Source organism: Nematolebias whitei, chromosome 19 (genome assembly GCF_014905685.2).
Source record: "Nematolebias whitei isolate Nwh7 chromosome 19, NemWhi1, whole genome shotgun sequence".
Taxonomy (NCBI): domain Eukaryota; kingdom Metazoa; phylum Chordata; class Actinopteri; order Cyprinodontiformes; family Rivulidae; genus Nematolebias; species Nematolebias whitei.
This window is the reverse complement of record NC_056516.1, coordinates 2,153,782-2,167,442: the sequence shown is the minus strand read 5'-3', so window position 1 is coordinate 2,167,442 and position 13,661 is coordinate 2,153,782. Positions and strand designations below refer to the sequence as shown.

Sequence of the window (13,661 nt, the reverse complement as noted above, 5' to 3'; positions counted from 1 at the left end):
ATCCATCCATCCATCCATCCATCCATCCATCCATTCATCCATCCATCCATTCATCCATCCATCCATCCATCCATCCATTCATCCATCCATCCATCCATCCATCCATTCATCCATTCATCCATCCATCCATCCATCCATCCATCCATCCATCCATCCATCCATTCATCCATCCATCCATTCATCCATCCATTCATCCAGCCAGCCAGCCATCCAGCCAGCCAGTCAATAAGGTTCTTCTTATTATGGGGTCCAGTTGTACAGTTGACTGGTCCAGACTTCCCTGTCTTCATCAACATTTTCCAGCTCCTCCTGGGATCTCTCTGAGCTCTCAAGCTGTTCTCAGGCCAGAGACAATAAAACATCCCTCTAGTCAGTTCTTGGTCTGCACCAGGATTTCTCTTCCCAGTGTGAACTGCCTAGAAGATGTCAAGGGGGATGTGACCATGAGGCATCCTCATGCCTGAACCACCTCAGCATGCTCCTTTCACAGAGGGGCAGCAGCCCCACTTCCTGCTTCAGGCAAAAACTCACCCAGCCCAGAAAGAACATTCCACTTTGACTTTCCTGAGAAAGATAGCCTCAAACCGATAGGAGCGCTCATTCTAGCCACTTTCCACTTTGATGCAAACTACCCAAATGTACACTGAAAGACGTGGCTTCAAGTTCAGTTTAAGAGCTATGAAGTGCTAAAGATGGTTCAGGAACCTTGGACTACACAGAGGAAGTTAGACAGACACATTCTGCCTTCACACATGCTTGTTCTAGAGAACATTTTCAAACCTTCAAGCTTCAGACATTATTGTTATTTATTGTATGGTACTCAGGGAATCCAGGGAGATGCAGGGATTTCTGGTGCACCTGGACCCAAAGGTGTGACTGTGAGTAATCTGTTTTAACATTATCTTTTACAACCGATGACAGTTATTAGACTGAAAATGATTTAATTTGACCTTTTTCTTACAGGGAGATTCTGGTGTAAAAGGTGAAGATGGAACCCCAGGAACCAATGTAAGTCACAAGCAGTTTCCACTTATTCTCATCTCCTCTGCACGAGAAGAGAAAGTGTTTCCTGTCACTCCTAACACGTCTTGATATTTGAAACCTGATAGTTCAAACTTTTCCCAAAATGGAAAATCCTGATAAAGGAGTTACCGTCAGAAGGCTTTATTCTCCACATAGGAACTAAAAAGTAAGGGTGTAATTGTGCAAACAGATGGAGCTTTCCTAAATCACTCTCCATACTTCCTGTCTGCAACACTGTGGGGGCGTTTAGAGATTTGGTTATGTCTGGAGTTTTTTCGGAGATGTTAAAACATGTCTCCCTGTAGCTGCTGCAGTGATGCTCGAATGCATCGTATCAAATATTTACTCTGTGGTGATTAGGTCCAATGTTTTTATGCCTCAGGATGTTTTAGAACCTTCAGCTTCCAGGAAAACAAAATAAATTGTAACAATTGTTCAGTGTTGGCTTCACCTCAAGTTAAAACATCAACAGTGTTGTAAAGTGCTGATCTCAGAGTGATGACGTTGATTATTTCAACATAAGGCATGTTGGTGTAGAGTCATAGAGTCAGCTGGAAGAACGCTGCAGTCCTGCTGCTGCCAGGGAGGAAGCAGTGTGTCAGTCTGCTTGTCTGCAGGAAATGGAAAACAGAGTTTAGTCTCTATGTGAGGCCTATTTTTTAGGTGTACTTTGTACTTTTAATCTTTACTAAATGAAATATGCAGCATAATGCATGCTCAATAATCCAGGTAGAAAAAGCTAACAAGATTGAACCAGGTCCTCTGGACGGATTCTTCTTTGTTGAAATGTTTCATCTTTTATCCACATGACTTCTTCAGTGTGAGGAGCTGCAACAAACTCAGTCTTATAAATAGCACCTTCTCATTGTGGATCAAACAGTTTGTTAGTGACATCCAGAACTAAATATCTAATTTTCTGATCGTTAATGCCCTGATGGCTGCTTGCTATTCACAGAGGGCTGAGTGATACTGGCAATAACAGCATTGTAAGAGGGGGACAGTTGAACATGGAGGCTCCGCCCCTGTTTAATGATGGACGAGTTTACTTCTCCTCCTCTGAGGTACTGAAGGTTCAGAAAAGTGTTTGAGCTTAAAAACATCATCTCTTTTAAGAGATGCCTTTAGTATTAGACAGGCTGTGGCTCTGCTTTAGTGGTGGTCAGTATTAACTGTATTTAAGTATCTGAAGTATGACTGGACATGATTTTAAATCTGTGATGATCCTTAGTTCTCTCAGAGTTTGTGCACTAACGTAGAAACAATCATGTTTTCATTTCGAACATGCTTTGTACATCATTCATCAAATCAAATCTGGATAACTAATAACATTCCCTCCACATGCTGCATGTTCTGTGGTTTGTGGGTTTCATCCCAGTAAATGCCAAAACCGACAAGACGGTGGGCGGAAAAGTAACAAAACTTTTCTGGTTTTTGTTGCTTCACAACCTGGAATTTAAACTGATCTTTAATTTGAACACAAGTATTGATTTTGTGAAAAGTATTCTAAAAAAATTAAAGCCCTAGCATTTCTTGAAGAAATGCTTCTCACCTGCCACCTTTAACACTAGAACTCCCAAACCTTTGCCATTTGGCAGTTATACTTTAAATCCCAAGGAACTGCCATGTGGCAGGTTTGAACTTGACTTTAGAAAGAATTCAAATTGAAATTTATTCAAATTCAGCCCGCTTGCCTCCATTGTTATGTAAATGAGGCCATTACATTTGCAAGAAGTTACTCTAAAGACACTCTACTCAGCAACAAGTTGGTCGGTTTGAAGAACCCCTCCCACCCAAAAACAAAAAAATCAACGTTACCAGAAATTTAGATTCAAAATTCAAAGCTTTATTGTTATATGCACATTAAAGACACATGTTACCCTGTTTCCATGTACAATGAAATTCTTACTTTGCTTCCCGCAGCGGATGCCCAAAATATTTTATATAAATCTAAGTACAAGCAATTAATAAAAGATAAAATAAAATAAGCATGCAACAATATGATAACAAAAGTATTCGTAAATAGAAATGTAAACTATGCAGAAATATGAACTATGCCAATAAGCCTATGTACATACAGTCATTGTACAGCAGTGTGCTACATTGCTTATTGTCAGACTGGTATGAAAACCCAAGAGACTCATCACACTTATAGATTGTCTAAACACACCTGGCAGTGCCACAACATCTCCTTTCTGCATTTGCCACATGTGAACCTGTTACAGGCAACACAACACTTAGTGGCATGGTTATTCTTGCAGCAACACTTAACCTGGCACAATGCCCTTTTCCCTGTGTCAGGTGTGGATGGTTGCTGCTGAGGGCTTTCCCTACACACCTGCTTGGCTGCCATATGAGACTGTGCAAGCTCTCTTGCAAGCTTCACCAGGAAATCCGTCCGTCTCTCTTTGACCCTAGTGCATGCCTGAAAAAGCACATATGCATTCAGTGCTGCAATGTCAATCATGTTGTAAAACACAGCGACTGGCCAACGCCGTGTTCCTGAACGTACAGTGTACTTTCGCACCATCTGGTCCATGACATCCACACCGCATTTTAGGCTGTTGTAGTCGGTGACTGTGTTAGGCTTTTTTTTCGGGTGTCCACAGTCTCCACCACACTGTGCATGCTACTGAGGATGCAGACAGTCTTTTTCCCTTTGGGCGCATAAACGGTCAGTGTGGCACCAGAGGTTGAAAACACCTGTGTACTGAATTCCTCGCAGTCCAAAGTTTTTTTGGCAGAGTCTGGACGCTCACAGCGAATCTTGTTTACTATCCCAAGGAGGGTGGTCTTCCAGCTGAGCAGTCGTTTTGCTAGTGACAATGAGGTGAAAAAATTGTCCGTGGTAACGGTTCTTCCTTTGTCCATAAATGGTTCCATAAGCTTCATCACCACCTTTTCCGATAGTTTTTCCCCCGTGGGACGACTGGGGTCTTTGCCATTATATGGGATGATATTGCATACATACTTTGATTTCAGGTCACATGCCACCCAGAACTTTATGCCAAACTTGTCAGGTTTAGTTGCAATCTACTGCAGGAAACAGCAACGGGTCTTAGTAGGAAAAAGTTGCTTATCTATGGTGATGTGCCTTCCTGGGTTGTAAGAAGTTATGCAGTTAGCAATGAAAGACTTCCAAACACCAGAGACTGCAGCAAACTGGTCATTTGTAACTCGTTCACTGCGTGTGTCCTTGTCTTCGAAACGTAAGTGCCGCATGATCTCCTGGAACTGGTTTCGAGCCATAATCTTGCTGATGGAGGGCACTCCCAGTGTTGCAGACCATATGTCATGCACTGCTGGAAGGCGAACAATCCCTCGCAGGATGAGGATTGCAATGAATGCCATTAGTTCAGGGAGGGCTATGAACCTGTTTTCATGCTGTGACTGGCGTGCATGCTGCACAGTCCACTCCTGTATGGTCCGAACCATTTCCAGAGAGATGAAACAGAGGAAACTCTGTAAGGGACTCGACACTTTTCTTCTGGCTAAAGCAGTTGGTTCTCCATCCGTGGGATGACATTCAATTGGGCTGTGATACAGAGGTCTTCTGATCTGTTCTTCACGCCACACTGTGCCGTCTTTTGCAGTCTCTGTGAGCCATTCGTGTGTCTCCATGTGTCCTCTCTTTTCTGGAGGTGGTGAATTCTCCTCATCTACAGGACCATATGTTTGAGATTTGATTAGTGAAAGGTTGAAATAATGTGAAACTGACACAAACATAATATTTGAATTGTAATTCCAAAACATATCAACTATGCCTCCTTTGTACTAATGTAGGATTTTTTCACACTGCAAAAAGATTTTTAAATTATTATTTTTTTGTTTTGTTTTGTTACGTGGAGATTACATTTTTTGGGTTGATTTGATGGTGTGACAGAGCACATACTATTTTTTTTTTCTGCTGCCTTTCATTTATTTTCTTTCTTCAGTTGTATATATTTTTCTTGTACATAAATTTGCTTTGTTTTTAATGAAAATTAATGAATAAACTAAATGAATGAAAAAGTGGCATATTGTTTAGTCAAAATAGTTCTGATTTTTTAAACCTTTTAATAGCAGAGTTTTAAACAAAAATGATGATAAAAAGAGGGAGTTACAGCTTTTTCTGATCAAACATGTTAACTGATGCTATGCACAATCTAATGGAAGATGGGTTAAGTTTGGGCAGTCGTTAGCAGGAATACCAGCATGGGAATGGAGTTGGAGTGGGTGTGAGGTTATAGGGGGTGAACAGGACACCTATAAAACTTTGATGCCCCCTTGACCAGACAGTTTCATCCTTTTGAGTCCCAAGCTTTTGCTTAGTGTGCATTTTTAATGATTATGATTAGTAGAACCTCATAAGTCTATAAACAAACATTATTTTTGACCAATTAAAAAGTAAAAATATAAATATATATCTTATTGGGGGCTGCCTCCTCTTATTATCCACCTGAAAAGGGTCTTGCTCTTGAATTAACTTTAATGTGGCCCAAACCGCAACGTGTACCCTCACATATTTTATATCAAAACGACCGGATCGGGGCTGTGATGTGTGCTATTACTTTTATTGGTGGTTCAAGTTACCATGGCGACGTAATTTGCAAACAAAGACTCCATTTTTCTCATTGACAAACACTGACAGAACTCTTCACAGCCTCTAACTGCCACAGTGAGGTCACATGACTAACAGTGAAGAGGTCTCTGAACAAAAACTTTTGGAGCCATGTTGGATCAAGATGGCTGACACAGCTACCTCAGAAAACCCAAAATTAACTATAACTCAGTCACTCTTTGAGATATTGAGCTGAAATTTGGTTTGGTGCAGCTGAGAGAGCAAATGTTATTACTGTTTTCTTTATAGGTTTTGGAAGTCTTTGAACAAATCTGGTTTGTATTTTAGGGTTTACCGGGTGTGGATGGATTACCGGGAAAACCTGGAGATCCTGGGAAAGATGTGAGTTTAATCTCATGTTTAAAATGATATTCCAGCTATCCTTAAATTAATGTTTTGCATATATTTAGTACCTTATCATCAATGGCATGAGTCAGAGAGCACAGCAGACACCAACATTTACCCAGTCTGTCCATAGCCTACGTGGTGTAGAAACAGAAGTTGTTCATCTGAAAGAACAGCAACAAATGAAACCATCATCATACAAAAGTGTAGACGTTTAAAATTGGCTCATGTAACGTTCTCTCACACCTGTATGTTATTTTTGAGATAGAGCTGTTTTAAAAACGTGTTAAAAAAACTTTAACTTGCATATGTTTTGCTAACCGTTAGCCCCGACAAAGACTTCTACCTCATTCCAAATACTTTGTACTTTATGATTGATTTAGTACTATTGATAAGTACAGTGTATAACAGAACATCACTTCAAAGTTGAATGTCCCTTTAGGCTTCTAAATTTCCAGACAAGCTTATGTTGCAATTTCTGACATAATGGAGGAGTATTAACAAAACCTTTCTAAACCCACAACTCAGGGTTTGAGAGGACTGGTTGGAGCACCTGGGCCCAGTGGCATAAAAGGCAACAAGGTTTGAGAACACCCTGCTCATATAATCCTCAGCACACTCTCTGTAAGTCGAGCTGATACAAATCGTTTAGGTGAAAATGATCAGAGGTTTCTCAAATTACTGTCTGATTTCTGCAGACATTCCTCAGGCTGCTCACTCATCTGTCAAAGAAAATACATACACATTTCATCTGTCTGTAATTACTGACTGATGATACTCACAGCGATGCACACACGCCTTCACCACCACGCCCACTAAAAACACGGACGTGGTTCTCTGTAGTGCAGAGCAAGTACACACTTGACTGATTTGTTTCACACATGCAGCTGCTTTTATTGTCTTATGGGTCTACTGGTTCTTCTGACTGGTGTTTGTCTTGCTGTGTGAACTGTCACAGGGAGAGAGAGGCCTGCCTGGATTACCTGGTGATGTGGTAAGTACTAAGATATCACTGAATGTTTGATTCTACTGAACAATGATCAGTTACAGACATTTGTAACTATAATCTTTGCACAAACAGAAAGATACGGAAGATGATTAGGGCCTAGAACATTTACCTAATGTTTTAGATTTCTTACTTTTCTCAGAATTTAAAAAAGTTAAAGAACACTGAATGTGTTTGAGACTGTTTTTTTTCCCCACAGTAATTGAAGATTTATTGTTTGTATTTAAAACCTTTAAAGACTTTAATATTTGTAAATAGATGTGTAGTTAGCCGTTCTGCCTTACTATTATCACAACTAACAAATAACCTAATAAATACACACCCAAAACTTTTTTAATTTTTCAATGTGATTCCAGGTACAACAAGAAGGCCTGCGGGGTGAGAGGGTGAGGAATCTTTCAACACTCGAGCAGCTTGATGAGACAACAACAGATACGTTTACTTACAGACTAACGTGTCCATTAAAATATATATTTATTGATTGATTGATTGATCCTCTGTAAAATAAAATGTAATAAAACATTTTCAGCATTACAAAGGGCAAACATAAGCTAACTTAAATTCTTCTGGCACCCATTGGTGGTTAGAAAACCAGCTTATTGTTGCATTCACTGCCACCTACTGGACTGGAGTTTGAAAGAAGAAAACAAGAAAAAGTACACAAACATGTTGAAAACAACACTGTCTTTGGAGTGTACAGGTCCTTCTCAAAAAATTAGCATATTGTGATAAAGGTCATTATTTTCCATAATGTAATGATAAAAATGAAACTTTCCTATATTTCAGATTCATTGCACACCAACTGAAATATTTCAGGTCTTTACTTGTTTAAATATTGATGATTATGGCATACAGCTCATGAAAACCCAAAATGCCTGTCCCAAAAAATTAGCATATCATGAAAAGGTTCTCTAAACAAGCTATTAACCTAACCATCTGAATCAACGACGTAACTCTAAACACCTGCAAAAGATTCCTGAGGCTTTTAAAAACTCCCAGCCTTGTTCATTACTCAAAACCACAATCATGGGTAAGACTGCCGACCTGACTGCTGTCCAGAAGGCCATCATTGACACCCTCAAGCACGAGGGTAAGACACAGAAAGAAATTGCTGAACCAATAGGCTGTTCCCAGAGTGCTGTATCAAGGCACCTCAGTGGGAAGTCTGTGGGAAGGGAAAAGTGTGGCAGAAAACGCTGCACAACGAGAAGAGGTGACCGGACCCTGAGGAGGATTGTGGAGAAGGGCCGATTCCAGACCTTGGGGGACCTGCGGAAGCAGTGGACTGAGTCTGGAGTAGAAACATCCAGAGCCACCGTGCACAGGCGTGTGCAGGAAATGGGCTACAGGTGCCACATTCCCCAGGTCAAGCCACTTTTGAACAAGAGACTGCGTCAGAAGCATCTCACCTGGGACTGCTGCTGAGTGGTCCAAAGTTATGTTCTCTGATTACAGTAAATTTTGCATTTCCTTTGGAAATCAAGGTCGCAGAATCTGGAGGAAGAGAGGAGACACAGAATTCACATTGCTTGAGGTCCAGTGTCAAGTTTCCACAGTCACTGGGGTGCCATGTCATCTGCTAGTGTTGGTCCACTGTGTTTTATCAAGGGCAGGGTCAATGCAGCTAGCTATCAGGAGATTTTGGAGCACTTCATGCTTCCATCTGCTGAAAAGCTTTATGGAGATGAAGATTTCATTTTTCAGCACGACCTGGCACCTGCTCACAGTGCCAAAACCACTGGTAAATGGTTTACTGACCATGGTATTACTGTGCTCAATTGGCCTGCCAACTCTCCTGACCTGAACCCCATAGAGAACCTGTGGTATATTGTGAAGAGAAAGTTGAGAGACGCAAGACCCAACACTCTGGATGAGCTTAAGGCCACTATCGAAGCATCCTGGGCCTCCATACCACCTCAGCAGTGCCACAGGCTGATTGCCTCCATGCCACGCCGCATTGAAGCAGTCATTCATGCAAAAGGATTCCTGACCAAGTATTGAGTGCATAACTGAACATGATTATTTGAAGGTTGGTGTTTTTTGTATTAAAAACACTTGTCTTTCATTGGTGGGATGAAATATGCTAATTTTTTGGGACAGACATTTTGGGTTTTCATGACCTGTATGCCATAATCATCAGTATTAAAACAATTAAAGACCTGAAATATTTCAGTTGGTGTGCAATGAATCTGAAATATATGAAAGTTTCATTTTTATCATTACATTATGGAAAATAATGACCTTTATCACAATATGCTAATTTATTGAGAAGGACCTGTATTAGTACCAAAGTATTTGTACCAACAAATTTGTTGGTATCATTGAGTCATCACAGTACTGATGTCAGTGTCTTGTGCATGCAGCTACAAGACTAAAATTAGTCACAGAAGAGCATATGTCTCATCTAGTAGAGATGCCAGTATGCCCACTGCCCCCCCGGACAAACTTTTGCTATGTCACAAAACAAAAGATGTAGAAAAATATACTACGTAATGCACTCTACAAAAAAAGCAAAGCTTGTTCAGATGATGCAGAGCAGCTTGATAATGAGTCTGTTTCAAAACTGTTGATTTGTTTACCAGTGATATACGGTAAGACAGCATGGAAAAAATATTAGTGTTTTGAAGTTCCCCTGGTGTCTTAACAGTATACACCACCAGGCATTTAATAAGTCCCACTCTTGTATGAACATCACATAGCTGCCAACTAGTTGAGAAGCGAGTGAACATTTATCATTATATTGTCCGCTGCTTCGGAGCAAAGTAGAGGGAATTGGAAATACCCTCCATCGGTTCATCAGTCCATGCATGTTGTGAGCATGATCACTTGCAAAATAAGTAAGGTACAGACTTCCATTTTGGTGTGTGGTTGCATCTAGGTGAAAGAAAGTTTCCTTTCAAAAATTTGGTTGCCATATCAAATTCCAAGAGGGCCACCACCATATACATATGTAAGCCAACCACTACTGTCATTTGAGGAAACTATGCCTTCTAGTTTTTATGTTGCTTAAAATATAGTCTTCTCAAATGATCTGCATGGCCAAAAAATAATCTATGGTAGTCAAGACCCCCATTAGCCATCCCCTGGATCCACCATTGCATCTGGTCTTAGATAAAATTTCTCCTTCCACTTGCCAGGATCTGTCACTCTGTGTTGCCTCGGACAAGCAGAAAAAACACCTCTGTTCTTCTCCGCAGTGTAACTAGGATGTCTTGCACCAATTATATTAATGTTTACCGGTACTTACATCCACGATTCAATTCCAGTCCAGATAAACACTTGACATCTCAAAAACTGCAAATATTCACTATTCAAATCCGTCAGGACATTGACATACCACTTGTTATGTTTATTCACATTGGGAAATACTAATCATGCCTGCCTTTCTTTACTCCAAGTTTAGGCCAAATTTACTGAAGTAAACAGTCCTTTGTGTACCATTTACCCAAAACAGAGACACATTTCATTGGCATGAGATCTTGTCGCACCCCTACTCACCAGGTTTAGTTTGGTTTGTATCTGCAACACAAGTGTTCAGATCAGTCAAAGGGCTCCATTAGCAGCTGCAGCAGGATGACAACAATCCACCGAAGTACCTCAGTTCAGTTCAGTTTATTTATAGAGCACCAAGTCACAACAGAAGTTGTCTCAGGGTGCTGTACAAAAACATTTGCATACATTAAAAAAGCCACTTAGTAAAGTTATCTATCAAAGGAAGCAGCAGATTGCGTTGAATCTTCACTTGACTACAGTCTCTCATTCTGAGCAAGTACAATGGAGATAGTGGAAAGGAAAAACTCTCTTTTAACAGGAAGGAACCTCCAGCAGAACCAGACTCAGGACAAGTGGCCATCTGCTTCTGGGTTTGGGAGGAACAGGAAGGAGAAATGAACACAGAATGACAGGTCCAGGTGAACTTTCTACTGGAGGAAAGACAAAACACATGCTAAGATAGAAATAATTACCAACACAAACATGTCGAGTAGAACAAGTAAAGACAGCAGCAGAGTGAAGAAATGAGGTCAGTGTGTCCTCTTGTAGTCTAAGCCTATAGCAGCATAACAAGCTAACACTAACTATAGGATTTATCAAACAGGAATGACTTAAGCCTAATCTGGACAATGTGTCAGCCTCATGGACAGAATCTGGAAGTTGGTTCCACAAGAGAGGAGCCTGAGAACTGAAAGATCTTCATCCCATTCTAATTTTAGAAACTCTAGGAACCACAAGTAATCCTGCAGTCTGAGAGCAAACTATTCTGTTGGGGAAATATGGAGCAATAAGATCTGTATTTTTTACCATAGCAAACATCGTGCACCCCAGCTGACCCAGTACCACCTTGTGACACTTGTACATTTAGGTGGACCAAAAAAATGGAATTGATGAAATGTACAGTTTTCTGTTTTCCACTGATTCGTGTAACACATGCCCTGATGTTGCACTTGTTTCAGGGAGAACCTGGACCTTCCGGGCCTCCAGGAGCAGACGGCCCCCCAGGGCCCGCTGTAAGAATTCAGATTTATGACTTCCTTGCTGCTGCTGTTCAGATTTCGATGTGTCATGCAGAGAAACACAACACATCTGCTTTTATGTCATGTTGAGCAGTTTGCTGAAAGTCACGTTGTCTGATGCTTCGATCCTCAGGGTCCTCCTGGTCCACAAGGCCTACCTGGAGAACATGGGGAACCAGGGCAAAGGGTAAGAGTAAATTTCCCACCTTTTGGAAAAATGCCTGAGTTTAGCTGCCCTGATTAAGGCCTCTCTGTCTCGTCATGAATTCAGCTCACACATTTTGCCTTATTTCTGTCATTCAGTCTTAATCCTTAAGTGGCCCATTCAGGACTAGAAAGCTACCATGTTTAGCTTCCTGCTGTCTTATGTTTCACTACAAAAAAGCCACTGTGGTCATTGGGTCAAAGCCTCATCATTCAAAAAGACATTCATAAGTACATCTGACGGGTAAAATTGAACAGAGGGAAAAGCATCAGAGACTTTTCCTCCATCTTCTGTCCCACTTCTCAGAGTCTCATTAAACCAGACGCAGCAGTTCATCATTGTTTTCACAGCTTTTACAAAGACAGTTGGTGTTCTCCTCTTCGGGGAACATTTAATTCCTCATTAGCCGAGTGCTGGACTCAACATCAGCAGCTGCTTAGCTGGACAGCGGTGCCACGCCGGATATCTTCAGATTGGACTTTGGCCAAAGCTGCACACAAACTGCTGGGTTTATGGATGAATAGAATAAATAACCACTCTAGGTTTCATTTCCACATGTGTAGAGCAAGTATGTCAGTGCATGCAGTTTAGATTTGTCACTGCATATCTATGAAATAATTTGCATCACAGCTGAATGCAAACAACATGGTGCTCTGTGCTGTTTGATGACATGGATGTAATGTTTATTACCTTTAAACTGACTCTACTCTGCTGCAACAAACCACAGCTCAACATGTACTATTGATAAATGAAGGTACCAATATATTATACAGCCCAGAATGTACCTGGTACTTAAAAAGGTATTTACAGGGTACATTGAAATTGTGTACACAGGGTCCTAGTTACATCCAACAATAAAATGTATAAGAAAAACAGTAATAACATCTAAGATATGAACTAAGAAAAACATCAACTACAGTAAATATACACTAAGCACTAATAGTATAAAAATAAAATCAATACACTGAACAGCAGCACAAACATGAATCTGTGTGAGCAGATGAGCACGAATGAACACATAAACATAAACAGATCAGCAGCAACATGAAACAGATCAGCAGCAACATGAAACACATCAGCAGCAACATGAAACAGATCAGCAGCAACATGAAACACATCAGCAGCAACATGAAACAGATCAGCAGCAACATGAAACAGATCAGCAGCAACATGAAACACATCAGCAGCAACATGAAACAGATCAGCAGCAACATGATGTGATTTTTTTTCCACAGATATTATTCTGGTTAGAGATTCATGAGTCTAACAGCCTCAGGGTAGAAGCTGTTCCTCAGTCTAGTGGTTCTACACTTAATGCTCCTTAACCTCCTTCCTGAGGGGAGCGGAGCAAAAAGTGTGTGTGCTGGGTGAGTGTGGTCCTTCATGATGCAGGTGGCTCTCTTCCTGCATCTGGAGGTGTAAATGTCTGTGATGGTGGGGAGACTGACTCAAACAGTCTTCTGTGCAGCCTTCACCACTCTCTGCAAAGCTGTTCTTTCTGCAGCTGCGCGCACACACACACACACACACACACACACACACACACACATACACACACACACACACACACTTTGGCTTTAGAAAACATAATCTAATATCAAAATGAGCTGGAATGTTATTCTTTATTAGAGTTTTTTTTTTAAATTATTTCACTACCTCTCATAAAAACTTAAGTCTCTAACTATATGTATATGGAACTCTAATCATTGGTTATGACTCTTAAAACGTAAATAATGAACATTTTTCTGTTTAAATTTATTTTATCCAAACTTGTTTTTTTATTGTGTTTTTTTCAGGGAAGGAAAGGTGAAAATGGTCTGCATGGTGTTGACGGCCTTCCTGGACCTCCTGTAAGAACAATTTCCATTTACTTTCATCATTTTTATCCTCCTTTTATAATAATAATAACAATAATAATAACAATAACAACAACAACAACAACAACAACAACAACAACAACAACAACAACAACAA

The 13,661-nt window shown here is 40.5% G+C and overlaps 1 protein-coding gene across 1 annotated transcript in view; it reads left to right on the top strand.

Annotated features, from left to right (window-relative positions):
• Positions 1 to 13,661, top strand: part of col22a1 (collagen, type XXII, alpha 1) — a 132,145-nt gene that overhangs the window by 46,837 nt on the left and 71,647 nt on the right. The window contains exons 15-23 of the mRNA XM_037692817.1: positions 825 to 878; positions 964 to 1,008; positions 5,909 to 5,962; positions 6,494 to 6,547; positions 6,924 to 6,959; positions 7,328 to 7,357; positions 11,423 to 11,476; positions 11,616 to 11,669; positions 13,484 to 13,537. Coding sequence (XP_037548745.1) covers positions 825 to 878; positions 964 to 1,008; positions 5,909 to 5,962; positions 6,494 to 6,547; positions 6,924 to 6,959; positions 7,328 to 7,357; positions 11,423 to 11,476; positions 11,616 to 11,669; positions 13,484 to 13,537 — 435 coding nt within the window. The remainder of the gene's footprint in view (positions 1 to 824; positions 879 to 963; positions 1,009 to 5,908; positions 5,963 to 6,493; positions 6,548 to 6,923; positions 6,960 to 7,327; positions 7,358 to 11,422; positions 11,477 to 11,615; positions 11,670 to 13,483; positions 13,538 to 13,661) is intronic.